The sequence below is a fragment of the Artemia sp. Qi Xiang Cuo genome, chromosome 15 (assembly GCF_049724085.1).
Source record: "Artemia sp. Qi Xiang Cuo chromosome 15, ASM4972408v1, whole genome shotgun sequence".
Classification (NCBI taxonomy): domain Eukaryota; kingdom Metazoa; phylum Arthropoda; class Branchiopoda; order Anostraca; family Artemiidae; genus Artemia; species Artemia sp. Qi Xiang Cuo.
The window spans coordinates 37,475,104-37,502,845 of NC_142808.1; the positions used below are offsets into that span (position 1 = coordinate 37,475,104).

The 27,742-nt window shown below is 36.4% G+C and overlaps 1 protein-coding gene across 1 annotated transcript; it reads right to left on the reverse strand.

Moving 5' to 3' along the window:
• Positions 1–1,927: 1,927 nt before the first annotated feature.
• Positions 1,928–24,191, reverse strand: LOC148943633 (uncharacterized). The gene is made up of 3 exons (XM_089100875.1): positions 24,108–24,191; positions 8,885–9,106; positions 1,928–2,241 (listed from the first exon to the last, which is right to left on the reverse strand). Exons 1-3 carry the CDS (start codon positions 24,189–24,191, stop codon positions 1,990–1,992), a joined length of 558 nt encoding a protein of 185 aa, XP_088957001.1. The 3' UTR covers positions 1,928–1,989.
• Between the last annotated feature and the right edge of the window lie 3,551 nt (positions 24,192–27,742).

Below are 27,742 nucleotides of genomic sequence, written 5' to 3' on the forward strand. Positions count from 1 at the left end.
GATGCTATAGAAACTAATCCTGAAAAACAAAGTTCTGTGACTGACATTGAATAGCGCACGACGCAGACACGAGATTTAATTCGACTTCTAAGACATTTTTTAAAACACCAAAATGAAGGTGTAGACGATTTGTGGCTTATCATGTTTCATTGCAATGTGGAACCACAATTTGACTAATCTATATCTGAATAACTATGAAATGTTTAGCCAAATTTGATAGGTTATTAGTGCCATAACGGCTATGAAAGCAATTACTTCTAGTGCTCATTTTATAATAAAGGACTTTTAATTAAAAACACCATGGGATATAATTCGAAGTATTGGGATAATAAACCAATTCCTATGCAATATCTTACCTTACCATCGGAACTAAAGGGCGTCTGTGTTTCCACCTTAATTTAACAAACTAAGCTTATTATCGATGACCTCATTATTTATTTGTTTTCATACAAAGGGTGGGATTCTAAGCCAATTGGACAGGAGCACCATGTCGTGTTCCAGTTTTAATTGTTCCCAAAGCCCTATTATGGTGGGATCTTTTAAAAAGTGGAGAAACGTATTTGTACATTTTTTTATAGTTGTTAATTCTATTTCAGCATGAAATAAATATTTGAGGTTTTAAGCTCAGAATTACGTAATCTAGTTTTCATTGTTCAAAATTATGTTATTGCTCTAGATCAGTGGTTCTCAAACTGTGGTACGTGTACCGCTTGGGGGCACGCACAAATTTTTAGGGGGTACGCGGCCGGCCAACAAAAAAAAACTAAATAGCCTTTTAAGCTATAGTGTACTTAGTACTGATAACTGAGAAGAGGTACCTAAAAATTTCTGTGGGTAAAAAGGAGTATAGTGTTTAAATAAGTTTGAGAACCGCTCCTCTAGATTATTATCTAGAATAAGTTATTCTAGTAACAAGTTATTGATCTGAGTAATGTATTTTTCTTAGTTATCAGTTTAACTAGCTTTAAATAAACATTTGAGTATATGATGTTAAAACTATGTTACCCAAATTAAATTTGCAACAATTCAAACACACAAATAAAAAAAACACACACAACAAAAAAAAACAGTTGAAAAAGATAAATTTAAACATATTATCAATTCATTTTTTTTTCCAATATAACTTTCACGTCATTTAATATCCGTACCAGAAGACTGGTACTCAGTACGAGATAGGTTTGTATATATGTGATTGTCGCTGTCGCTTGCCTTCTAACTGCGGATTAATGTGAACTTCTTTTCCAGCTTTTCCCCCAGTAATTGTTTTTTATTTAATTGCATTGTTGCATAATTAAGTAACAATCAAGTGTGTTCTGTGACGGCTTGTCAGTCTGCCTGCTTTGCCTGATTAGGCTAGAAAATGTCATTCGTTTTGTGCCTTTAAAAGGAATGTTAAAATATCACTAATTAAATCTCTTTTATCTTTTGTGTGTTCTTCTTAACGCCCGTATGCGGTTCCTGTGTCTCTGGTCAAAGTTGGAAATGTGTGGTGTTTTTTTTTTAACTGGCATGGCATTTTGCTATGGTTTAGTTTTTGGATGTAGTCAGGGGTGGGTGGCTGACTAATATTTTCATGTTTATTTGTGTATTTGTTTCATTTTCCTCCGTTCTTTCTTTTGTATTTGTTTTTTTCTCGCTGCATTCCCGGGCATGGAGCTTTGAGGGGGGAGGGGATTATTTGATGCTTTTGTTGTTGTTATGCAGTGATGTACGTGGTTTTATTATTTAAATATTTTGTATTGTTGAATCGTTATATAGGCTTTCCTGGACTCTGAAACGTAGTTTGTATCTTTGATATATCAGTGCCCAGAATCATCAAGATTAGTTCAACGTTGTCTCTATATTCTAGCTGGGGATTCAATTTTGAAGACTAGTTTTCAGATGTTTTTGGTTTAAATTCCAGATCCTAAAGAAATTTAAAAGATACTTTTGAGCAACCTTTTTTTTAATGGGCAAATATATACACTATTTTAGGCATAATCCAAAGAATCAATCCAAAACTGTTTCCCTTCGTTTTCCTCGAAGTCCGAAAAAGTTGCTTTTCTTTCCTCTTAATCCGAAGAAGTTTCCGGCCAGATTATTACGTGAAAAGCGTCGTCCTCCCTCGGGGCGAATTCCATCGGCGTAAAATCCAGCCAGTTCACCCATCTCATCTTCGAAATCCAAATTACGCTTCTCCTGTCTTTGCTGTACTATCGACTTAGTTTTAGTGTATGGTTGCAATCTAAGGCTTTCTTCTTCCTGAAATTTCAATAACGAGAGTAATTGTACAGGTATTCAACTAATAGAAAAAGACGCCGATTCGCGGGCTCTTTAGCTATAAAAAAAGGCTTGGTGTCTTTTTACTACCCCTTTTCATTAGCTTGGGTCTTCGGCCCTTGTAATTATTACTGCTAATACCAACTCACTGCAATACCAAGCCACCTGAGGCCAACATAGCTACGTACGCTCCTCCTCCATCCCAATATATTCGAAGCCTCCCTATTTACACCCTCCCAAGAAATTCCCATTTCCTTTAAATCTTTCCTAATGACATCCCCCCACCTCAACCGTGGACCACCTGCTTTCCGTTTAGCCCTAGATGGTAGGCCTAAAAGGACAATCTTTGGCAATCTGATATCCTTCATCTCCACTACGTGCCCTAACTATCCCAACGTTTCTCTCAATATAGCCCTAGAAAGTGGGATTGAATCACACTTTTCGGCCACCCTACTGTTGAAATATTAACAGTTTGGCGGGTATTCAGTACAATCCGTAGGCAATTTCATAGGCAGCGCAATCGTGCTGCCTAAGTAGAGAATGATGTTGGCACAGTGTATTACTTTGTTTCTAGACTTAGGCACTTCTTAAAAAAGGAGTTGTCATAGAAACTTCGAAAACGGCTCATTCGATTGGAAATTGCAATGGCTAATGCCCTTTTTAATAGTAAAAAGTGACTGGAGGGCAAGTAGCCCCCCCCCACGCCCATTGTTCCCTCAAACAAATCCAATCAAAATTTTGAGTAACCATTTTGTTCAGCGTTGTTGATTTCCGGATAGAAAATATATTTTTGAGTAGGACACTCCCCAACATCTCTTGGGGAAGTGGCTTAAGTTATGCCCTGAGGGCCCCCCCAGCCCTCATGGCAAGGGTTGTAAGTTATGCCCTGGGGACATATACGGTTTTATAGGAAGCATTGTTGTAGATACTTCGAAAAAGGTTCATTCGATTGGGAATTGAAAGGTCTAGTGCCCTTTTTAATAGTCAAAAGTGATTGGAGGGGCAAATACCCCCCCCCCCCTCTCACACCCACCATTTTTCAAAAATATCCAATCAAAATTTTGAGATAGCCATTATGTTCAACGTAGTTTAAAGTTCTGTAAGTTAGGGCTTTTAGGATGCAACCTCCCACAATCCTCAGGGCAAGGGTTGTAAGTTATGCCCGGGGGCATATAAGATTTTTATAGAAAGTTTTGTCGTAAAAACTTCAAAAGGGGCTTTTTCGATTGGAAACTGAAAGGGCCAGTGCCCGTTTTAATAGTTGAAAGTGATTAGAGGGCAACTAACCCCCCTCTCATGCCCACCATTTCCCCAAACACATCCAATCAAAATTTTGAGATAGTCATTTTGTTCAATTTAGTTGAAAGTTCTGGAAATTAGGTCTTTGAATATGACAACCCTCCCGCCTCCCCTAACAGCACTCAGGGTAATGATTGTAAGTTATGCCTGGGGGCATATAAGGATTTTAAAGAAAGGGTTGTCGTAGAAACTTCAAAAGGGGCTTATTCGATTGGAAATTGAAAGGAATAATGTCCTTTTTAATATTAGGAACCATTTTCCATAACACATTCAATCAAAATTTTGAGATAGCCATTTTGTTCAACGTATTCGAAAGGTCAGAAATTATGTCTTTGAGGATGACAAACTCCCAACAGCCCCCAGGAAGAAGATTGTAACTTATGCCCTGGGGTATATAAGGTTTTTGTAGAACGGGCTGTCGTAGAAACTTCAAAAAGAGCTCATTCATTTGGGAATTGAGAGAATTAGTGCCCTTATTAATAGTAAAAAATGATCGGAGGGTGAGTGCCCCCCCCTCAACATTTCACCAAACACTTCCGATCAACATTTTTATATGGCCATTTTGTTGAATGTAGTTGAAGGGTCTCGAAATTATGTCTTTGAGCATTACAACTCCCCCCCCCCCACAGCCCTCAGGGCTAATGTTGTAAGTTATGGCCTAGGGGCTTATAAGGTTTTTATAGAAAGCGTTGTCGTAAAACTTCAAAAAAGGGCTCATTCGAGGTGCTATTACTCTTTTTAATTGTTGAAAGTAATCTGAGGCAGAATCAACCCCCCCCCCCCCTACGTCCATAATTTCCATAAACATTTCCGATCAACATTTTGATATGCCCATTTTGTTGAACGTAGTTAAAAGGTCTGGAAATTATTTCTTTGAGGATGACAACCCATCCCCCATAGCCCTCAGGACAAGGGTCGTAAAATCAAAATTTTGAGACAGCCATTTTGTCCAACGTATTTGAAAGGTCTGGAACTTAGGTCTTTAGGGATAATAAATCTTCCCAGCCCTCAGGGAAAAAGTTGTGAGTTATGCCCTGTGGGCACATAAGGTTCTTATAGAAAGCATATATTCATATAAACTTCGGAGGGGGCTCTAGTACTCCTTTTAAGATTTAAAATTATCAAAGAGCAACTCCCTCCCCCGTCCCCCGCACACACACACACTTCGTATTATCCTAAAATGCAACTAATAGAAATTTTGAGATAGCCATTCTATTCAAAATATTCTAAATATAACAAGGCTTTTAGGGTTGAAACAAACCCCAGCTATTAAGTGCAAGGGTTGTAAGATATGCCTAGGGGATATTTGAGGTTTTTATGGAAGGGATGGTTGTTTAACTTAGGAAGAGATATGTCAATACAAAACGAACAGCAATTAATTAAAAAAACTTTTCCCACAAAATAAGTTTATAAAAAAGTAAAGAATTCCATTAAACCAAAAATGACCAAAATATAATTAAAAAATCTATACAAGCATACACTACCACAAATCAGTATCAATAAGTAAATGAAACCCAAAACAAACAGAAATTAAAATAAATACCAGAGACAAACTGAAAACGAACAGAGATTAATATGAGTAGGGTTTTAAACCCCTATGCTTTCTAAAAGCCAAAATATAATTTGTACTTTACTGGAAAAAGTTATTTTAAATGTTTTCATTTTTATAACTTTAAGAAATTAAAAATAAATTAAGATTTTAAGGATTAAATATCAGCATATGAATATTAAACTGAAAATGCACATTTTTTCAGTAAATACATTTGAATGTTTTTCAGTAAAGTACAAATTATATTCTGGCATAGGGGCTTAGAACCTTACTCATATTGATTTCTGCTGATTTTCAGTTCGACTCTGTTATTTATTTTAATTTCTGTTTGTTTTTGGGTTTCATTTATTTATTGATACTGATTTGTGGTAGTTGTATGCTTGGTAGATTATTTGATTCTATTTTTGTTCATTTTTTGCTTAATGGAGTTCTTTATTGTTTTCTGAAAAATTTATTTTAGTCAATCCGGACTTGTCCCAGTTAAAGATAGGAATGGGGTGGCAATTAGCGATAAGGAAAAAGCTAAAGCGAGATGGGCAGAACATTTTGAGAACTTGCTAAACCGAGATAGAGTTACAGGAAAAGATATAGAGGAAACCAAAACAGTGGGTGATATATTGGATTTGACGGAAGATTTGTTTTGCGATGAGACATGAGCAGCAGTACTAAAATAACTGAGGAATAATATGGCTTCAGATGATAATTGAGTGATAAATGAGTTTTTTGAATATGGTGGCTCTGTGGTTAGAAATAAGTTATTGAAGATTATGAATATTATTTTGAAAAAGGGGAAGGACCTAATGATTTTAGGAAAACCTTAATTAAGCCACTTTATAAAAAAGGTGATAAAAGTGAGTGTGGTAATTATCGAGGCATTAGTCTGATCTCTGTAGGTAGTAAATTGCTTAGTAATATGATACTTTTTAGACTGAGAGATGCCGTAGACAAAGTTTTAAGAGAAGAGCAGTGCGGTTTTTGAAAAGGTAGAGGATGTGTTGACCAAATTTTCACTATTAGGTTAATAATTGAGAAGTGCCTGAGTTTTCAAACGCCTTTGGTCCTCAGTTTTATAGATTATGAGCAAGCGTTCGATTCAGTTGATAGAGGAGCTTTAGTAAAGGTTTTATCCTTGTATGGTATACCAGACAAATGCATTAAAGGGATTAGTGCTATGTACAAGAATAACACTGCTGCGGTTAAGGTAGGAAATGAGGTTAGCAGCTGGTTTTGTATTAAATCAGGAGTTAAGCAGGGTTGTGTTCTATCCCCCTTTATATGGATTATCTTGATGGAATTTGTTTTAAGGAGCACAGGAAAGGCAATGAGAGACCACGGAATCAAATGGGGAGGAAAAAGTCTCCAGGACTTTGCTGATGGTTTAAGCATCCTAGATGAAAGTGTGAGCAAAATGAATGAAGTTTTTGAGGTTTTGCGAGTTCAGAGTGCTAGAATTGGTTTCAAAATTAATGTTAGTAAGACTAATTCACTAAGGCTAGGAATAAGTGAAGATGAAAAGGTGACGTTGGGTAATGAAAAGATAAATCAGATGGGCAGCTTCACTTACCTTGGTAGTATGATTAGTAAAGATGGTGGGAGCAGTGAAGATGTTAAAAATAGTATAGCAAAAGCTCAGGGAGTTTTTTCACAGTTAAAAAAAGTCCGGAAGAATAGGGAGATAAATCTGCAAACCAAGATTAGAACATTAGAAGCTGCAGTGATGGCAGTGGTAAAATATGGATCTGAAGCATGGACGCTCCGAAAAGCGGATGAAGATTTGCTAGATCTTTTCCAGAGAAATTGCTTAAGGATTGTTCTGGGTACCCGGCTGACTGACCGTATTTCAAACAATAGGCTATACGAAAAATGTGGTTCAACAGCGCTTACTAGGTCTATAATGAAAGAAAGGTTGAGGTGGTTAGGGCATGTTGTGCGGATGAAGAATGACAGATTGCCGAAGATTTTTCTTTTCGGCCAACCGTCTAGGGCTAAACGGAAAGCAGGTCGTCCCCATCTGGGGTGGGAGGATGTCATAAAGAAAGATTTAAAGGAAATGGGAACTTCGTGGGCGGTTGTAAAGAGGGAGGCTTTGAATAGATTGGGATGAAGGAGGAGCGTGCGTAGCTGTGTTGGCCTCAGGCGGCTTGGTGCTGCGATGAGTTGCTAGTAGTAGTAGTAGAAGTTTTATAATTAATAATAAGTAACGCTAGAGATACCTCTGATGCATATGCATAGTCACTATCTGTCACTGTCATAATTTGCTTCCTGTTTTATAGACAGGTGGGATTGGCCCAAGGTAGTTATGACTAGGAATTTATATATAGCGCAGCACATGGCTATCTTAGTGAACAATATCCTATTTCGCAGCTCTTCGTTCGCATATGAGTAAAATTTGCTTTCCTTACCAATTTTTTTGCCAACTTCGTCAATTCACCTGAATTGGCAACAACCATGTAAATTTTTTTATGATTTTTTTTTCTAAGTAACAACAGTAAAAAAAAGGTACTTTTATTTAAACATAATGACAATTAAAAGGGTGCATTGAGGCGATTCACAAACATTGCCTATAGCAGCAATATTTTCTTTGTGAATTCAGAGTACAAGACTAAAAGGTACTCCTATGTTAAACGCACTCTTTTATATAGTGCTAGTTTGGTTAATGCTAATAAAATAAAATAGGATGAATATATAATAGTTTAGAAACAAATTTGGGCTATATATTTGCACATTAGGGGGGAGGTAAAGCTTAGCATATATTATTACGTAACCTAATCTAGGTTCCCCCCCCCCCTAAACCGCCAAAAACAACAGTTTAAATATCGTATACGCAATTAAAACCACGCTTATAAATTGTATAACCCTATAGCGGTATCTTAAATTAACCCGCCAAAACAGTATTTTGGTGACTGGTTTCCATTGTAGTATATAAAAGGGTGCGTCTAACACAGGAGTACTAACTAAAATTTTGTAACTTTTTAGTCAGTTAGCATGATTTTTTTTTTCCCGCTATTTCGATGGTCAATGGTTTTTAAGACTTTCTGTTGATTCAGGCGAGTCGGCCTAAGAGAGAGTTTAGTTTAATCACAATCGACATGTCAGCACGTAGCCTATCTCAAGAGCAAAATTATCCTACAAGCAAGATTATAACTTCGGGCTTATTTGTTCACTGCAAGTGTAGAAATCACTTGTTCCCTCTGAAACAGGTGATTTTGCCTCCAGCTTTCAGCTGCAATTTGCAACAAAAAGAAAGTTTTCTTGTATTATTTGATACATTAGTCTCAATTCTATTAATTCCTCCAGCCAGAATTAGGATATTACTTGTACTTTTTCTTAAAGAAAAATCTAAACTTGCTTAAAAGTAGAAAACCTATCCCTTTTTCAACCGATTTTCAACGTATTTTTAGTCTAAAAAACCTTAACATTGAATTTCAAAAATTTTATTTTGTAGATGAATAGAACTAAATTTTTGGTTTGGGATAATAGCTATGTTTTCATCTATCGTTTATATTTTAAACAACAGAAGAGCAGAGAACAACATACCAAACCGTATTACAGGAAAAATAAGGCTTAACGGATGAAGAAAAAATTAAACTAATATTCTTTTGAGTGAAGGCTTCAAAACTTTTAATCCTATTTTGATCGAAACGAGTTTTTGAAAAGTCAACTAACTTTGCTCTTAGGTCACGAAATGTGTGAACAAGCCTTTATGAAAATGGGTTTATGAAATTGTTAGTCAATGAAAGGCCCTTTTTAATATATATTTTAAATGATAGTGCTTACCATCCCTTTGTAGGCTTTAGGCTCTGGAGTGCTTCCAAGAATCGGTTGTGGTAAATTACACATTTTCAGATGCGCTAAAATGGTACACAATATATTCATTAGCTTTACTTTGCTGCGAATCACATCTGATTCTTGTGGCATTCCTCTTTTAGCTAAATCAGCATTTGCAGAAGAATATCCACGGGCAGAGCTTATTTGTCCTGAATCAATGTCTCCAAACTCCTGAAAGAACACAATGATGGCGTAATCATATTTTTTTTCTAGGGAATTTTTCTTAAAAGATTTTCAAACTAATATCTTGTTGGGGGGGGAGTGAAGTGGGATATATGTTTTATTATTATTTTGGCCCAACCGATATATCGGCCAGCCGATATTACAGAATCGATATGGCGGTCAGTGTCATTATTGGTTATTGGGGAAAAGAATATCGGATATCGATCTATTTATCTTTATGCTAACTTATACAGAAGATGGCACCAAATTTTCTCAAGTAATTATTGCTTGTAGAGTCCTTGGGGCAGAGCCACCAACTAAGTCTGACCATGGTGGAAGAGCAGAACAGGTGAGTCAAATGAAATGAAGTACATTTGTTGTCAAGACATGTCAATACACCTGGTGTAGCAGTGTTCGGAACGTATGATGAGTAACGAACGGACCTTATTTGGCTGTATTTGGCTTATTGTCTTTCTAAATAAATCTTTTTTACATTTTTTGCAATTCACAGTGAATTATCAAGGTTGATCTCTGGTGTATAATAGACCAAGGAGAAACATGTGAGTATGAATATGGGCAGAGAACTCAGGGTTTGTGCTATAGGTAAGGTATTTTTTCCGGAGGGTAATTTATCGGTAAATTATATTGGTATCGTATCGGTACGTTACCAATGTATCAGTATCGGTATCAGACCCCAAAATCCATATCGGTCGGTCCCTAATTATTATTATTATATATTTTTGTTTTTAGATTTTACATTGAAGCCAGGAAAAGAGGGGCATGTTTGATCTTGGGTCTTAAAAAAGGCAAAGGGTATTAACAAAAGCTTTAAAGGAAAGATTGAAGGGAATGTTAAACTAAATCAAAACACACGATGTGCATGAAGGTTGTCAAAAGCTCAGGAATGGCTAATCAGCAGAAGCTCAGGTACGGTGCAGCGCATAAAGTTGAAACTCGCAGGGTCAAGTTGAAGGGAGTGTTGAACCCAAACAAAAGGTACTATATACATTCTAAAACTACTATTACTACGGCTACTACTGCTACTGCTATTACTACTATTGATACAATTAGCCTACTACTATGACTACTACTGCTAAGGCTAAAGGTATTTATGTAAAACTTTCAGGGAATAATATGGGAAATTGTAACAAATGCATGCACATTGTCACTATATTTAAAAATATAATGACAGATTAAAATGGAGAAACGATGCAAAACTAGTCGTAATACCATCTCCTGAACTGCCAACTGTTTCAATATTCTGAAGCAATCCACTAATTGTGTGACTTTTCATTTCAGAGGAAAAATGCTGTTGAAAATTTAAGCCCTCTTGAAGGGAACGCATATTCTAAAGTCATGAAAAACTATTCTTTTATGAGTGATGTCACTTCTAACGAAAAAAAAACTACTACAAACTATATTTTTTCCTTTTTGTAGAAAAAGGCCAGTCAAGGGCCAGCACAGAGATTTATGAGCTCTGATGCAGGGGAAGCGACAACAAGCTCAAATCCTCTCCTGTAAGTTTACGTTCTTGTTTTACATCCGCAATAACACACTATTTTCCTTAACTGGTTAGAATATATTCTTGTAACTCTGATAATTGCATTGTCTTTTTTTCTTCCCACTTTGAAATGTTAATAATTTAACTTTTCTTGCGTATTTATTTCTGCCCTGATAATGTTTTTTATTATTTTTTTAAAGCCTACGTAATCTTTTAAAGAAATAACTTAGTCTTTTTCAGATTATCTGAAATTCTTTAGAAAAAACTTAAATCTTCTCATTTTCGTTTCAGAGGGAAGCGTCAACATCGATTACAAGCTATGGTCCAGGGCTACAAGCCGTTTTCGATAAATATGTGGACCAAGCATCTGAAGACAATAATCTTTTTAAGGGGTATTCTCCAAATACACGCTCTCTGTGTCCTGATTCACCTCATGTAACTTATTTATATTCTTTATATTACATTCACAACTATACACCCCTCACTCTTCTTTAATAGGTTATGAAATAGGGTTGTAACCGTGATAATTTATATATCTCTTTTCATTCCTCTTTCAGCTATTGATAATTAATTCTTTTCTGTGTAGCCTATATCCGTCCCTACTATGTAGAAATTGTATATGTATTTTTCAGGTTATTGGAATCATTTAAAGAAATAACTTATACTTTTTCAAATCATCTGAAATTCAGTTTTATTCAGGTGCAAGACAGCAACAATTTTGATAGTTTCCACTCCTTAAAAAGCGCTTTCCAGATGATGAAATGTAAGATTAATTAACGTATATAGCACATACCCGTACGAGTACTTCAATTCTACCTCAAAGTTTGGTGAAGAAAATCATCAACAACAAATCGTTTTACTTCACGATAGGCAATCCACAACTGCCGAATACGAACTTGCCAAAAACGTTTTGGCAAAGGGAGGCTGTAAAGATGGGTTGGACTATTGTAAATTTTACTTGGCAAGAGATTTATTGACATTGTTTTTGAATTGACATTGAATTGATTATTATCTATTCGTAGAAAGAACAATGTGGAGCGTGTGTGTTTTTCAAAGGGATCGTATCCAGAAAACTCAACCGACAGGACTTACCGGTGAAAAATTAAATGCAGTTTTCCTGAATATGACATCTCTCTATCTGCCAGTAATATCTCACTACCCTTTGCCGTGTGGCAATTACAAATGGCTTGAAAAGCCTTGTGATCTAATTCCCCGAAATTACCAATGTTGAGGAGAATGAGTCTCAAGGATTGTTTTTTTAATTGACGGTGAAACGCCGGTAGAACTCCATAACTCAGTAAAAGGTTTTGTTTTCCCTTGGATAGACTGACTGGTAACAAAGGAATCACTGAGTCCATACAATGTTTCATTAGTAGAGGATAAGAGTATGCACTGGATGTTTTTAAAACAAAAATAGATTGCCGACCTTCATCCAAAATGAAATATTGTTGCAGACCATGCTTTTCTGAGATGGATGCTACCGAATGGTTTCATAATTAAAAAATCCATAGAGCCCACCAATTTGACCAAAATCCCTATTTGAAAACGCTTATAGACACTTTTATCAAGAAACCATCCGAAGGGAAATAAAATCTGAAAAGGAAATCATTAAACTCATTTTGAAATCAGCCTTTGGTAAAATGTGCGATAGTGTGTGCAATAGCGATGTGTGCAATGTACTCAGTAATTGGCAATGCGAATTTTACGTCGTTCACCATTATAGACTTGAATATCGTTCTTTTATGCAGAAAAAAGAAATACTGTTTGTGATAAGAATATTGTAGTAGGGACCTCAATTCTAGAAATTTCGAGAAAACTCATGTTGAAATTTTGTACGTGTTTAGGCTCCAGTGCCCGAGGGACGGTTGACTTCAAGTATATTTAGAGGACACAGATCCACTCTTGTTAAAAATAAAAACTGACAAGTTATGAGATGATTTGGTCAATCGTGAATACATTAGCTCGCGGATGGACTATACTAATGGGGATGAGTTGATTTATCCAGAATTGGTGAAATGCCAGACCCCAAACAAACCTTTCTTTTTAAAATCTGAAACAGAACGCGACTTGATTTCCCTTGCTGTCAAGGCCGTACCCAGAGGGGGGGGGGGTAGGGGGATTTGACCGCCCCACCGAAATTTTTGTCTGACTCGTAAGAACATAACATAAATTGTATGCGTTTAAACAAATAAACAAATTTTGTATGTGTTTTTGAGTTTTTATGTACCCTACCCCCCCCCCCCCCGAAATTTTTTTTAGTAAAACCCCCTCTGAAAAAAATCCTGGGTACGGCCTTGCTTGCTGTACTTGTAGGTCGGAAGGTGTACTGTGTCCAAACACATAGTGAAGAAATAAAAAAGTTTTCAATTGAGTGCCTAAACACTATGTAAAGAACAATTTTGATATGAGTGTTTATAGTAAATAATCAAAAAACTTTTTGCACAAAATGAGTTTTCCAAAAAAAAGTAAATAACTCTATTAAACCAAAAATGAGCATAAATAGAACCAAATAATCAATCTAGCATACAACTACCACGAATCAGTATTAATAAGTAAATTAAACCAAAAACGAACAGAAATAAAAACAAATAAAGATAAAAACGAGCAGAAATTAATCTGAGTAGGGTTCTAAATCCTATGCTTTTTAAAATCCAGAATTAAATTGTACTTTACTGAAAAAAATTCAAATGAATTTACTGAAAAAATATGCATTGTCAGTTTAATATACATATGCAGATATTATTCCTTCAAATCCTAATTAAATTTTGATTTCTTAAATTTATAAAAGAGAAAACACTTAAAAGAATTTTTTCAGAAAAGTGCAAATTATATTCTAGCTTTTAGAAAGCATAGGGTATAGAACCCTACTCAGAATAACTTCTACTCGTTTTGAGTTTGACTTACTTCAATTTCTGTTTGTTTTCGGTATAGTTTCCGGACTTTCCAACTACGTGGAGAAAACTGGCTGTCTCAAAATTTTATTGGATGTGTTTGGGGAAATGGTGGGCGTCGGAGGGGTGTTAGTTTTCATCCAATCACTTTTTACTATTAAAAAGGGCACAAGCCCTTCGATTTTTTGAAGTTTTCGAAGTTTCAATGACAATGCTCTATCAAACCTTATATGCCTCCAGGGCATAACTTACAACCCTTGCCCTGTGGGGTGTGGGCTGGGTGGGAGGGGGGTGGGGAGTATCATCCTCAAAGACAGAATATCCAGAACTTTCAACTATGTTGAAAAAAATGGCTATCTCAAAATTTTGATTGGATGTGTTTGGAGAAATGGTGGGCATGAGAGGTAGTTATTTGTCATCCAATTAGTTTCGACTAGCCTATTAAAAAGGGCACTAGCCCTTTCAATTTCCAATTGAATGAGCCTTTTTTGAAATTTCTATGACAGCATTTTCTATAAAAAAAACTTATATGCCCCCAGGGCACGACTTACAACCATTGCCTTGAACGCTGCGGGGGGGGGGGGATTGTCATCCTCAAAAACCTAATTTTGAGAACTTTCATCTACATTGAACTAAATGACTATCTCAAAACTTTTATTGGAAGTGTTTGGGGAAATGGTGGGCATGCAAGGAGGTTAGTCGCCCTCCAACCACTTTCGACTATTGAAAAGGGCGCTAGCAATTTCAATTTTCCAATCGACTGAACGCTTTTTGAAGTCTCTTCGAAAATGCTTTCTATAAAAACCTTATGTGCCCACAGGGCGTAACTTACAACCCTTGCGCTGAGGGGTTAGGGGGGTTTGTCATCCTCAAAGACATAATTTCAAAAGCTTTCAACTACGTTGAACAAAATACATATCTCAAAATTTTAATTGGATGTGTTTGGGGAAATGGTTGGCGTGAGAGGAGGGTTAGTTACCCTCCAATTACTTTCGACTATTAAAAGGGCACTAGCCCTATGCATTTTTCAATCGAATGAGCCCTATTTCAAATTTCTACGACAAAGCCATAAAATGATACAACCTTATATATCCCCAGGGCATAACTTATAACCCTTGCCCTAAGGGCTTTGAGGGGGTTATTATCCTTATAGACCTAGTTTCCAGAACTTTCAACTACTTTGAACAAAATGGCTATATAAAAATTCTGATTGGATGTATTTGGATAAATGGTGGGAATGAGAGAGGGGTTAGTTGCCCTCCAATCACTTTCGACTATTAAAAAGGGTACTAGCCATTTCAATTTCCTATCGAATGAGCCGTTTTTGAAGTTTCTAAGAAAACGCTTTCTATGAAAACTTTATATGCTCTAAGGGTATAACCTACAACCCTTGCCCTGAGGGCTGTGGGTGGGTGGGTTGTCTTCCTAAATGACCTAATTTCCAGAACTTACAACTGCGTTGAACAAAATGACTATCTAAAAATTTTGATTAGATGTGTTTTGGGAAAAGGTGGCAGTGAGAGGGGGGTTATTTGCCCACGAATCACTTTCGACTATTAAAAAGGGACTAGCCCTTTGAATTTCCGATCGAATGAGCCCTCTGTGAAGTTTCTAATTTCCATGTGGAAAGCAAAATGGCTTTCCCAAAATGGCGTTGAACAAAATGGCTATCTCAAAATTTTGATTGGATGTGTTTGGGGAAATGGTGGGCGTGGAAGGGGTGTTAGTTGCCTTTCAATCACTTTCGACTATTAAAAATGGCACTTGCCCTTCCAATTTCCCATCGACTGAGCCCTTTTCGAAGTTTCTACGACAACTCCTTCGATACGAAGTGCCCTGGTCTAAACCAAAAAATACAAAATAAATAAACTATACATTTTGCCAACATCGTTCTTTACTTAGGCAACACTATTACGGTGTCTAGGATTGTGTTAATCATAGTCTTATCCCAAGGGCGAAAGTCATGGCCATTCCCTCTTTAAAATTAAGAAATTAAATAGTTAGTTTGGAAAAATACCAGGTTGGTCATATCCGATATAGCCTATGGATATGAAGACGGTGTGAAGGTGATAACCTATTGATACTACCGAACTTCGGTGGTGGTGGGGGGTTGACCCTGCCTTCTGCCGGCACTACTGCGGTTACCCAAATATTTCTATGGTGATTTAAAAATAATGTTATTTTGAATAAAAAAGCTTAATGTTTGATGTTTAGTAAGATAGCTAGTATATATTGTTTTATGTATGTGATTTTAAAATAGTATATGTATGGTGTGTTGTTAATAAAAAGCTAATACTTAATATTTCTGTATGATAAGTAGTGTCCTTTGTATGATTTTTAGTGCACTTTGTAAAAACGCTTGTATGATTTTATAATTTTATTATATTTTTTAGAGCCTCATCGAAACATTAGAGCCTCAGAACAAGGGATGTAAGTTATACCCCGGGGTCATATACGTTTTTATGAAAGTGGTGGTCGTATAAACTTTAGATGAGGCTCATTTCAATTGGAAATTAAAAGTTCTACTTTCCTTTTCAAATTTAAAACTAGGATAGCATCTAGCCCCCCTCCGACACAGGGTTGCCACCTTGCACACTTTTCGGGTGAAATGCACTCTCTTTTACCTCAGAATGGGTGTGGAAGGGTGAGAATTACTCTTTGTGGGTCACAGTTTTCATTGTCTTTAATCGTCAGCAGTTGGAATATCAGAGGCAACTCTATGGCGTTGCCTATAGTAAAGGCCATACGGCTCCAATGTTTTAATATTTATTTATTATTATTTTTTTCCCAGAGGCACTTCACATGGAAGAGATCGTCGTATAAACTTCAAAGGGGGGCTCATTCGATTGAAAATCGAGAGTTCCAGTCTTTTTTTTAAGGGTAAAAAGTGATTGAAAGGCAACTAACCCCCCTTCCACGCCCACCATTTCCCCAAACACATCCAATCAAAATTTTGAGATTGCAATTTTGCTCTTCGTAGTTAATTTCTAGATATAAATTGTGTTTTTGAGGAGGACACCCCCCCCCCGCCTCACAGCCCTCAGGGCAAGGGTTATAAGTTATGCCCTAGGGGCATATAAGCTTTTTATAGAAATCTTTGTCGTAGAAATTTCAAAAAGGGCTTATTCGATTGGAAATTCAAAGTGCTAGTGCCCTTTCTAAAGGTCAAAAGTGATTGGAGGGCAACTAACCCCCCTCTTACGCCCATCTTTTCCCCAAACACATCCAATCAAAATTTTGAGATGGCCATTTTGTTCAACGTAGTTGAAAGTTCTTGAAATTATATCTTTGAGCAGGACACTCCCCCACAGTCTTCAGTGTAAGGGTCATGAGTTGTGCCCTGGGGGCATATATGGCTCTTATGGAAGGAATACGAATATAAGCTTCAGAGAGGGCTCATTTGATTGGAAATTGAAAGTTCTAGTTCACTTTTAAAGCATTAAAAGATATCGGAGGGTAACCAGCCCCCCCCCCCCGACGCTGTTTTTTCCCATATACATCCGATAACAATTTTGAGATAGCTATTTCATTAAAAATAGTTCAAATATTATATAACAAAAACTTCAGTGTCGACACAACCCCCCAGGGCCCGGGGGTATGTGTTTTACGTTCTGCCCTGGGGGCATATATGGTTCTTATGGAAGGGATGCTCATACAAACTTCAAAGAGGGCTCATTTCATTGGAAATTGAAAGTTGTAGTTCAATTTTTAAGAGTCAAAAGAGACTGGAGGGCACCAAGCCCCCTCCTCCGCCCCCCTCCTTGCCCTTTTATGTAAAACTCATCTGATAAGAACTTTGAGATAGCCATTTTTAAAAAAAAGTACAGAGATCATATAACGAAAACTCTGGGGTCGAGACAGCCCCCCAGGGCCCGAGGGCAGGCGTTGTAAGTTATACCCTGGGGGAATATATAGTTCTTAGGGAAGAGATGCTCGTAAAATTTCAGAGAGGGCTCATTTGATTGGAAATTGAAAGTTCTAGTTCAGTTTGTAGATTCAAAATAGATTGGAGGGCAACTACCCCCCCCCCCCACGCTCCTTTTCCTGAATACATCCGATAAAAAGTTTGAGAAAGCCATTAAGTTAAAATTGTTCAAATGTCAGATAACAAAAACTCAGGTCGGCACAACCCCCCAGGGTCCGGGGGCAGGTGATGTAAGTTATGCCCTGGGGCATATATGGTTCTTATGAAAAGGATGCTCGTATAAACTTCAGAGTGGGCTCATTTGATTGGAAATTGAAAGTTCGAGTTCACTTTTTAGTATTTACTAGAGATCCGAGGGCAACTAGCCCCCCCCCCCCACGCCTTATTTTTCCAAAACCATCTGATTAAAATTTTTATATAGAAATTTTGTTAAAAGAAAATAGTTCAAAGAACGGATAAGAAAAATTCCGGTGTCAATACAACCCCCCAGGGCCCGGGGGAAGGCGTTCTAAGCTATTTCCTTAAGGAATGCTTTCAGGGTTGTGGGGGAGTGTCCTCCTCAAAAATATATTTTCTATCTGGAAATCAACTACGCTGAACAAAATGGCTATCTCAAAATTTTTATTGGATGTGTTTGGGGGAATGATGGGCGTGGGGGGAAGTCTTTTTTAAAAGTTTTGTTTTTTGCTATGATTGTTTATTTAATTTATGTTCGTTTTGGGTTTCATTTATTCTTTAATAGTAGTGTCTGGTCATTTTGAGTTTGAATTTTAACAGTTATTTGTATCTGCTGAGCTTCAGTTTAAAATGATCTTTACTTTTCTTTGAAAAACTTATTTTTCGGAAAGTTTTTTTTTAATTAATTCGTCAAAAGAGCATTTAACCCAAGCAACAGAGTTTCGAATTTGCACATTTTTTCGCGTCAAATGTACTCTTTTTTGCTTCAGAGGGGCGCATAATAGGGGATAAGCAAATTTTTGACTTGCACTCATTTTTAGCAAATATCAGTATTTTATTGATTTGTACTCTTTTAAGATGTCGGTAATTGTCAACCCTGCTCCGACACCCCCTTTTCCCCAAACGCATCAGATCGAAATTTTGAGAGAGCCAATCTGTTTAAAATAGTCCAAAGATCATATTGCAATGCCTCCGCGGCCTCGAATGCCTCCAATTCTTCCTGTTGTTATTAATACTACTACTACTAATTCTACTACTACCATCACTACTGCCGCTAAAATTACTTCTTGTAGTGCATAAATATTTTTGTAACAGCTTACCACATAAAGATGAAACTTCTAGGACATCATGAGGGGAATGTTCAAATGACAAAAAGCCAACATTTATATTACCTACTACTACTAATGCAAACTATTACTGCTACCCTACGAATGCTCCTACTGCTACCACTTTTACTATGATAATTTTAATATTAAGGCTACGCGTTTGATGGTGAAAATTTGACAGAATATAGAAGTGGAATTTGAACTAAGTCAAAAGACACTATCTGCAGGTAGATTCTCAAAAGACCTTATCTCAAGAATGGATTTGGGTGTTATGTTCAAACTTTCAGAGAATGCTTAAAGGGTAAAATAAATTGACCAAAAGCTAATATTTGCATGCTACTACTAACACTGCTACTACTACTACTGCTACTTTTGCTAATGCCACTACTACTACGATTAATACTACTACTTCTACCAAACTGTTATTTCAGCTGCAGCTTCTTGTAAGACTAAGAGTGTTAAGATGAAAAAGACGCCAAAAGGGCGTCAAAAGGACACATCAGTAATACTTTTGGAACAGCTTACCATATCAAGGTGAAAGTTCGGGGTATCCTGAGGCGGATGCTCAACTGACCAAAAGGCAACAAGCACATGCTACTATTGATATTAATACTGATGCTACTATTTTTCTACTTATTATAATACAACACTGCTGCTGCTACTAATTCTCCTGCTACCATCAAAATTACTATGATGCTAGTACTGTTAAGTCTAATTGTATAAAGGTGAAAATTTGAGAGAGCATTGGGGAAAATTTGAACTAAATCAAAAGAAATTATTTGCATACAGTTTGTCAAAAGTTCGTATCTCAAGAATGGATTTGGGTATTAAGTTGGAACTTTCAGAAAATGTTGAGAGGGCAAGATCAATTGACTAAAAGGCAATATACCAACACTACTACTAATAATGACACCACTACTACATTTATACCATTTCTACTACTACTTATACAACCCTAATACTACTGCTACTACTACTACTGCTGCTGCAACTACAACTTTTACCACAACTATTTTTAAGGCTAAGAGCATTAAGAGAAAAACTTCAAGAAGTACATGAATATACAGGTTATCAAAAGAACACATCAGCAATGTCATAGCAATGGATTTGATGAGAGGCATCTTCAACTGACGAAAAGGCAATACCTTAATACCGCTGCTGCTACTAGTGCTAGTCCTATTATTATTAATATTAACACTGGTGCTACTACTGTGATTACTATTATAAATATGCCTCAGGGTATGAAGATTAAAATTTCAGGGAATATTGAGGGGGGAAGAGGAAATGAATCAGAACACGCTGTCTGTATGCAGGTTTTCTAAAGGGCGTATCAGCAGTATCTTAGGGACAGTTTTATTTGTGAAATTGAAACCTACAGGGCTTGTTGTGGGGGGTGTTGAACTAACAAAATGACAATATTTGTATCCTAAAGCTACTGCTTCTGTTCCTACTATTATTACTACTATTTCTGCTACTACTGATGTTGCTATTACTACTACTGCTCTTAAAGGTACTATTACGATTACTGTTGCCGATTATGCTTTAAAACTAAATGTTCCTTTAAAAATAAACCAAAAAGCATTGTGTGAATGCTGGTTGGCAATAAGACATCTCAGCAATATCCCAAGATTGACTGAGTGTGCTAAGTTTTAACTCTCGGGAAAACTGCTATTACTACTTCTGCTCTTAAAATTTAACTAAATCAGTGTACCCAGGTTTTCAAAGACCATAGAAGTAATTTTTGGGAATAGTATTAAAATGTATTTTTCAAATCAGCTTGAGAAGGTATAAAACTAAATAAAACAATACTTTTTGTGTTCACGTTTTTATAAGGGTGTATGTTGTTGAATATTGTTAGAAAAAACTTTCCAACATTCAAATAGTAAGCCAAACTATGGAATCTTACAGAAAAAAACGAAAAGATATAAAATATTATTTTGTATTTCCATGACATAGACTACGTCAATAAAAACGAAATGAAATTAATTTAAGAATAAAACTTTCTCTCAAAACAAGTTTTTCAAAGAAAAGTAAAGAAATCGATTACACCAAAAATGAGCTGAAATAAAGTCAAATAATCTTTCAAGCACAAAACTACCACAAATCACCGTCAATAAACAAATAAAACCCAAAACAGACAGAAGTCACTATAAATAACTAAGTCAAACTCAAAACGAGTAGAAATTAACATGAGTAGGGCTGACAGTCCCCATGCCTTCTCAAGACCAGAAACATAATTTGCCCTTTAAGAAAACAAAATAGGCGTATATTTTAAATGTTTTTACATTTTTAATTTTAATAATTCAATAATCATTCAGACTTTAAGAAACAAATATCAATCCATATTCATTTTTTCAGTAAACTGCAAATTATGTTCTGGTCTTAAGAAGGCATGGGAGTTGTCAGCCCTACTCATTTTACTTTCTGCTCGTTTTGAGTGTGACAGTTTATTTGTTGTAAATTCTGTTTGTGTTTGGTATCATTTGTTTGTTGATGGTGGTTTGTGGTAGTTTTACGCTTGGAGAATTATTGGATGTTATTTCAGCTCATTTTTGCTCTAATGGAGCTCTTTACTTAAAAAAAAATATTTTTTAGAAATTTTTTTTTAAATTAATTTCTTGTAAATAAGGGATGGCCAGCAGTATTAAGCTGAAACCTTCAGTGAATGCTGATTGAAATAATGAACTAAATGAAAAGACACCTGTAATAGGTTGTAAAAGTGGCGCACCTGCAGTATCTTTGGAACGGCTAAAGGTGTTTAGGTGAAACTTTTAGCGCACATTGAGAGCGATTCTGAATCAAATCAAAAGACGCTCTGTGAATCTAGGTTGAAAAAACGGTTTATGCATTTTTTTAGAACGGGCTAAGGTTGGAACTTTCATAGTATCTTGAGCTGGGTATTGAATTGAATATACGTCCATCCAGGTTGTAATTATAGTGTATCTGTTTTTTTTTATATTTAGGAACGGCTAAGGGTATTAAGGGGAGGTTGAGAGAAAACACACCTCACACCAAAAATCTCTAACCCTGCCCAGATTTGTCCGTCCCATTAACAATAATAAGAAAAGTAAATACGAAAATGAAAAAAAATATATATAAATATGAGTCATTCTGACATAACGAAAAAAAAGTCTTAAGATTCTTTTGAAAGCACGAAACGAGTAACATTCTAGAACTGAATCAGGTAGGGTATTCTAAACGATATGAAGGGTGGTTAATCGATTGAAATCAGGCCTCAAATACGGAGTAAATAAAATATTAATATTCCTTGAACTACGATGATGAGGGATATATTAATCAGTGACGAAAGATGGAGCGGCGTGAATGATTTACAAGTTACTTTGTTGTTTTCCTTCACTGTTCGTTTGGGTATTCTTTTTTTTTCTACGTAAAAAGCTGAAAATGTACCTAACTAAGCCCTCAGATTCAAAGTAGTATTAATACACAACTTATTACATCAAAGGAATTGTTTTTTTTTGTGCTTATTCCGAATTTATAAATTCATAAAGTTTAATGTACCCATCAAAAGGTACAAACCTGAGACAATTTGTGGGATTTTTGAAAAAAGGAAGGAACACCTTCAAAATTTCAAGCAATTTTAATGAAAATCATACCATCAGATTTAGCATACCAGAGAACTGTAGAGGTTTGAAGGTTCTTTAATTGTCTAGATTTTGCCAGAAGAAAGATAAGGGATGAGGGTTTTTTTTGTTTGTTGTTCTTAGGAGTAGTCTTATAGAACCAATGGATTTAGAAGACCAGCAGAGAGCTCATTTCAACGGAAACCAAAAGTTCTAGTATCCTTTATAAGAGACCAAAAGAATTGAAGTGCAACTAGCCCCCTCCCATCTCCTTTTTTCCCCAGAGACATCCAATAAAAATTTCCTAATGCCTTTTTTTAAACATAGCTGAAAAGTCCAATAGCAGTGCCTTTGAAGATGGCATAACCTCCCAGAGTCCCTGGGGAAAGGGTTGTAAGTCACGCAGTTTTCCGATTATTTACATATAGCATTTGGTATTGGGAGATATACCAATTTTTCTAGGGGTAATTTATTAGTAGGAGGATCTTTTCTGGGGAAAAGTTTCCAAAGGAGAATATTCAAGGAAAAAATTTACATGGGGGAGGGATTCCTGTCATGAATTGAAAATTAGCTAGGAATAAATACAAAAACAAGTTTTGTCAACTGAAAATGAGCAGCAACTTTAAAACTTAAAACAAACACAAATTATTCCGTATATGAAGAGGGGTATCCCTTCTTTAACCATTGCTCTTCCCTTTAAAACTTGAATTTTTGTCCAATTCTGCTCAAATACAAGGGTCGTTGAATTTGAACGATGAGTATTTTAAAGAACTGTACGACTTTGGCCTAAGACCGAAGGTAGAGGAAGGAGCAGCCTTCCTCATATGGAATAATTTCTGTTTGTTTTAAGTTTTGAAGTAACTCCTTACTTTCAGTTGAAAATTTTTTTTCTTTTATTTTTTTAATCTAAGTAAAGGATCAGTTGTTCATCATGCTAGACAGAGAACTGAAAATAAGTGAACTTCTGCTTGAATGATTTACAAGTTGCTTTGTTGTTTTCCTTTACCGTTCGTTTGGATATACTTTTTTTTTCTACGTAACAAGCTGAAAATGCACCTAACTAAGCCATCAGATTCAAAGAAGTATTCTACCTTAGACTTTTAACTCTTCTGATACCCAACTATTCTTTTACCTCGTTACATCACTAAGCTGTCGAGTCTTCTTCTGGAATAATCGAAAGATGGCTTTGATTGGTCAGCTCCTTAGGAAGATTGCCTTGTGTAGATATGCAACATCAAACTAAGCTTTTACTTTGCGTATACTATCTTAGATATTCTCAGCACTGCAATTTGAGTGATTTGCCTTACTATGTTAATACTACTGTTCATCCAGAAATGGCAAAGATAAAGAACTTTACTTGTCCACTTTGAAGGACCTTTACGCTAAAAAAACGACATTAATCAGATTTAATTTAGTAGGATCGGCACTATCGGCAGATAATTGTTGGGATAGCTCCTCTGGAAGATTTGTTTGAATGGTTTAGCAATACAGAAAAAAGCAAATTTTCAGCATTCACTTCTAGAAGTTATCTCTTGCATGTAAATGAAATGAGAAACCCTTGTTCGTAGTTGAAGATCTGTCCCTTTTTTCATCTCTTTTGCATAAATGTTTGTGTACTAATAAAATGATCAATAAAGCACCAATAAAATGAATATTTGAGATTTATTCCCTGTTGCTGAGAAACAATAAGATTTAAGCACCTTATTTGTTCGTATATAGTATCCAGTATTTATTCAGTAAATAGTAATTTGAAATTAAGAACAGAACAAACACATATTGATTTGACGCGATTTGTAACATGAAAGTTAACGACTTATCTTGTTTCTTACATAGCGTTGAGACTTGTCTGTTAGGTGGCAGAATCCAACTGAAAAACATACTAAAAAGAATCCGAACACGAGTCGTTCCAACATCTTAGAATACAGTGACCACAACTCCGAGAATTTTTCCAATAAATAGAGTCCACAGGTGCCCTATGACAAATTAAGACCTGCGAGTTAGTGGCATTGTAAGTAAATTACGGGAAAATTACTGCGAACAATTTGTCTCTCATTGGGGAACGATGTAGTACTATTTGCAAGCAAAAGGTGAATTGTTCTGTTCCATTTTGTACAAATTAGGGGGTTTTGTCTGAAGTGATTACCTTGATAAAAGGTACTCCACCTATTGGAAGAAAAGAAAGAAACAAAATCTTATTCAAGGTGACTTGTTCTTTAAAATCCTGAGTCGTACAGTGTCATATATTTCCCTTGTTATGCCTCCTCATAGGGTAGGGCTAGCTAGAAATGTGGTTTTTGGGGGGTTGGAGAAAGATAATCAGTTGCTTTGAATATTATTTATTTGTTAAATCGGAGGTAAAACAGTTTACTACGAGGTAATTAATTAAACGCTGATTGCTGTTTTTGGTAGCTTCTTCCCACACCAGCATAAAGCAAAAGTTACCGCGTGAAAGGCAAAAGATCCTTGAGTTACTGAGTTTGAGTGATGTTTAATTTTTTTGTTTAATAAATTCTTCTTTTTTTTCTTTTTTTGTGAATTCCGATCCTCCATGCCGCGGACTGGTATCCTGCGAATCCATTGAAACTAGTTCGTATTCTGTTGTAATCAAAAGAGATGTTGTTTACGAAAAAATTGAAATCCTGTTCAGAATTTAAAACCTTGGTCAAAATTGAGCACAGGGGGTAAAGTTAGGCCAAAAGGTGTTTTTTTCCCCAGAGGCACTTCACATGGAAGGGGTCGTCGTAGAAACTTCAAAGGGGGCTTATTCGATTGGAAATCGACAGTTCTAGTGCTCTTTTTAATAGTAGAAAGTGATTGGAGGGCAACTAGCCCCCCCCCCACGCCCATCATTCTCCCAAACATATCCAATCAAAATTTTAGGAAATCCATTTTGTTCAGCGTAGTCGATTTCTAGATAGAAAATATTGTTTTTGAGGAGGAAACTCCCCCACAACCCTCAGGGAGATGGTTTTAAGTTATGTCCTGGGGGCATATAAGGTTTTTATAGAAGGCGTTGACGCAGAAACTTCAAAACAGGCTCATTCGATAGAAAATTCAAAGGACTGGTGCCCTTTTAAATAGTCGAAAGTGATTGGAGTGCAACTAGCCCACCCCCCATGCCCATCATTCCCCAAAACACATCCTATTAAAATTTTTGAGATAGCCATTTTGTTCAGCGTAGTTGATTTCCATATATATATATGCTTTTGAGGATGACACTCCCCCCACAATGCTCAGGACAAGTGTTTTAAGTTATGCCCCGGGGGCATATAAGGTTTTTATAGAAGGCGTTGTCGTAGAAACTTCAAAAAAGGCTCATTCGATTGGAAATTCAAAGGCCTATTCCCTTTTTAATAATCGAAAGGGACTGGAGGGCAATTACCCCCCCCCTCCCCACGCCCATCATTCCCCCAAACACACCGAATCAAAAATTTTTGATAGCCATTTTGTTCAGCGTAGTTGCTTTCCGGATAGAAAATATGCTGTTGAGGAGGACACTCCCCCACAACCCTCGGGGCAGGGATTTTAAGTTATGCCCTGGAGGCATATAAGGTCTTTATAGAAGGCAGTGTTTTAGAAACTTCAAAAAAGGCTCATTCGATTGGAGATTCAAAGGGCTAGTGCCCTTTTTCATTGTCGAAAGTGATTGGAGGGCAACTAACCCCCCTCTCACGCTCACCTTTCCTCCAAACTCATCCAATCCAAAAGTTTGAGATAGCCAGTTTATTAAATGTAGTTTTAAGTTCTGGAAATTAGGTCTTTGAAGAAGACAACTCCCCCACAGCCCTCAGGGCAAGGGTTGTAAGTTATGCCATGGGGACATATAAGGTTTTGTATAGACAACGTTGTCGTATAAACTTCAGAAAGGGCTCATTCGATTTGAAATTCAAGTTTTGATGTTGCTCCTTACTTTCAGTTGAAGAAACTTTTCGTATAATTTAATTTCTGATCGCGGGGGGCTGGACACACTTGAAGTTGTTTTCACATATAAATACCCTCCACCTCTTCTATGGAAAATTCCCTCCCCTCAAGACAATCCCATTCCTGTCGACTTTTGGAAGGTGTTTCTTCATTTTTCGATAATCAGGCAATTTTCTCAAACTCATAGCTTTTTGACTGGCAACACTAAAGTTAATGAATCCTAAATCTTTTGGAAACAGCCTCTATTTTCTGTCCGTTTTCAAGTTTTGATGTTGCTCCTTACTTTCAGTTGAAGAAACTTATTTTTATAATTTAATTTCTGATCGCGGGGGGCTGAGCACGGTTAAAGTTGTTTTCACGTGAAAAAAATCTCCACCTTTTCTGTGGAAATGTCCCCCCTCAAGACACTCCCATGTCCGTCGACTTTTGGAAAGTGTTTCTTCATTTTTCGATAATCAGGCAATTTTCTCAAACTCATAACTTTTTACTGGCAACACTAAAGTTAATGAATCCTAAATCTTTTGGAAACCGCCTCTATTTTCTGTCCGTTTTTAAGCACTTGTTTATTACACAGTACACAAACAACCCACCTCCCCCCCCCCAAAAAAAAAAAACACTTTTCAGCCATTTCTTGTTAAATTTTTTATTTCTTAACTATTTTAAATTGACAACAAATCGAATTACTCTCAAATGCTAAACTCTTTTTTTCCACCTTAATAGGATCAAATTTGCAAATGCTAAACCCTTTTTTTGTAAATGTCAATCAAACGCCAAGGAACGTAATCCCCCCGAACACGTCAAACTGTTTCCAAGGCAGATTAGCCGGATGTTGAGTTACATAATTTCGTGCATGCTCTAAAAACATGTGTGAATACTTTATACCATACCAGTTTTTTAAGAAAAAAAATGTGCACGTGAACTCACGATGTGCATTCTTATGAAATTCTTATTAATAACAGAAAAAAACCTGTCTGCTTAAGTTATATAATTACGATCATACTCTCAAAACATGTCTGACCATATTATACACTGCCAAATTACCAGTCTGGTAATCTGCCTTGGAAAGGTGTCATGGAACATGGAATTCCTATACAGGCATCAGAAATGGTACTTAGATCTCTACTTTTAGCTAGTTGAAGCCTAGTAACAATTTTGTGGTGATCTTTCTTTATCGCGCGTCCTTGACTAATTATCCTTGTAGAGCAATAGCTTATAAATATATCCTTATAGGCTGAAAATTAAGCCAAAAACTTCAGAAAACGCTTATCCTTTTAACTTTCAATGCTCCTTATAGCTCCAATAGGTCACTGTCACCGATGTAGGGATCTCTAACGTCACCAGAGCAATCTGACAGTGCCAGTGTATGTGGCAGAGTCAATTCAATGCCACTACTGGCTTTCGCTAGAGAACTGTAACGTAGTCGAGAAGTTTCAAGGTTTCTACAAGTTCTTTCCGCACTGTTATTACAACAAGTTTGGGTTTGAAAAGTGAACTGCCTATGAAAAGAGTAAGAGCCACACTATTTGGCCCGAGGTGCCACGTT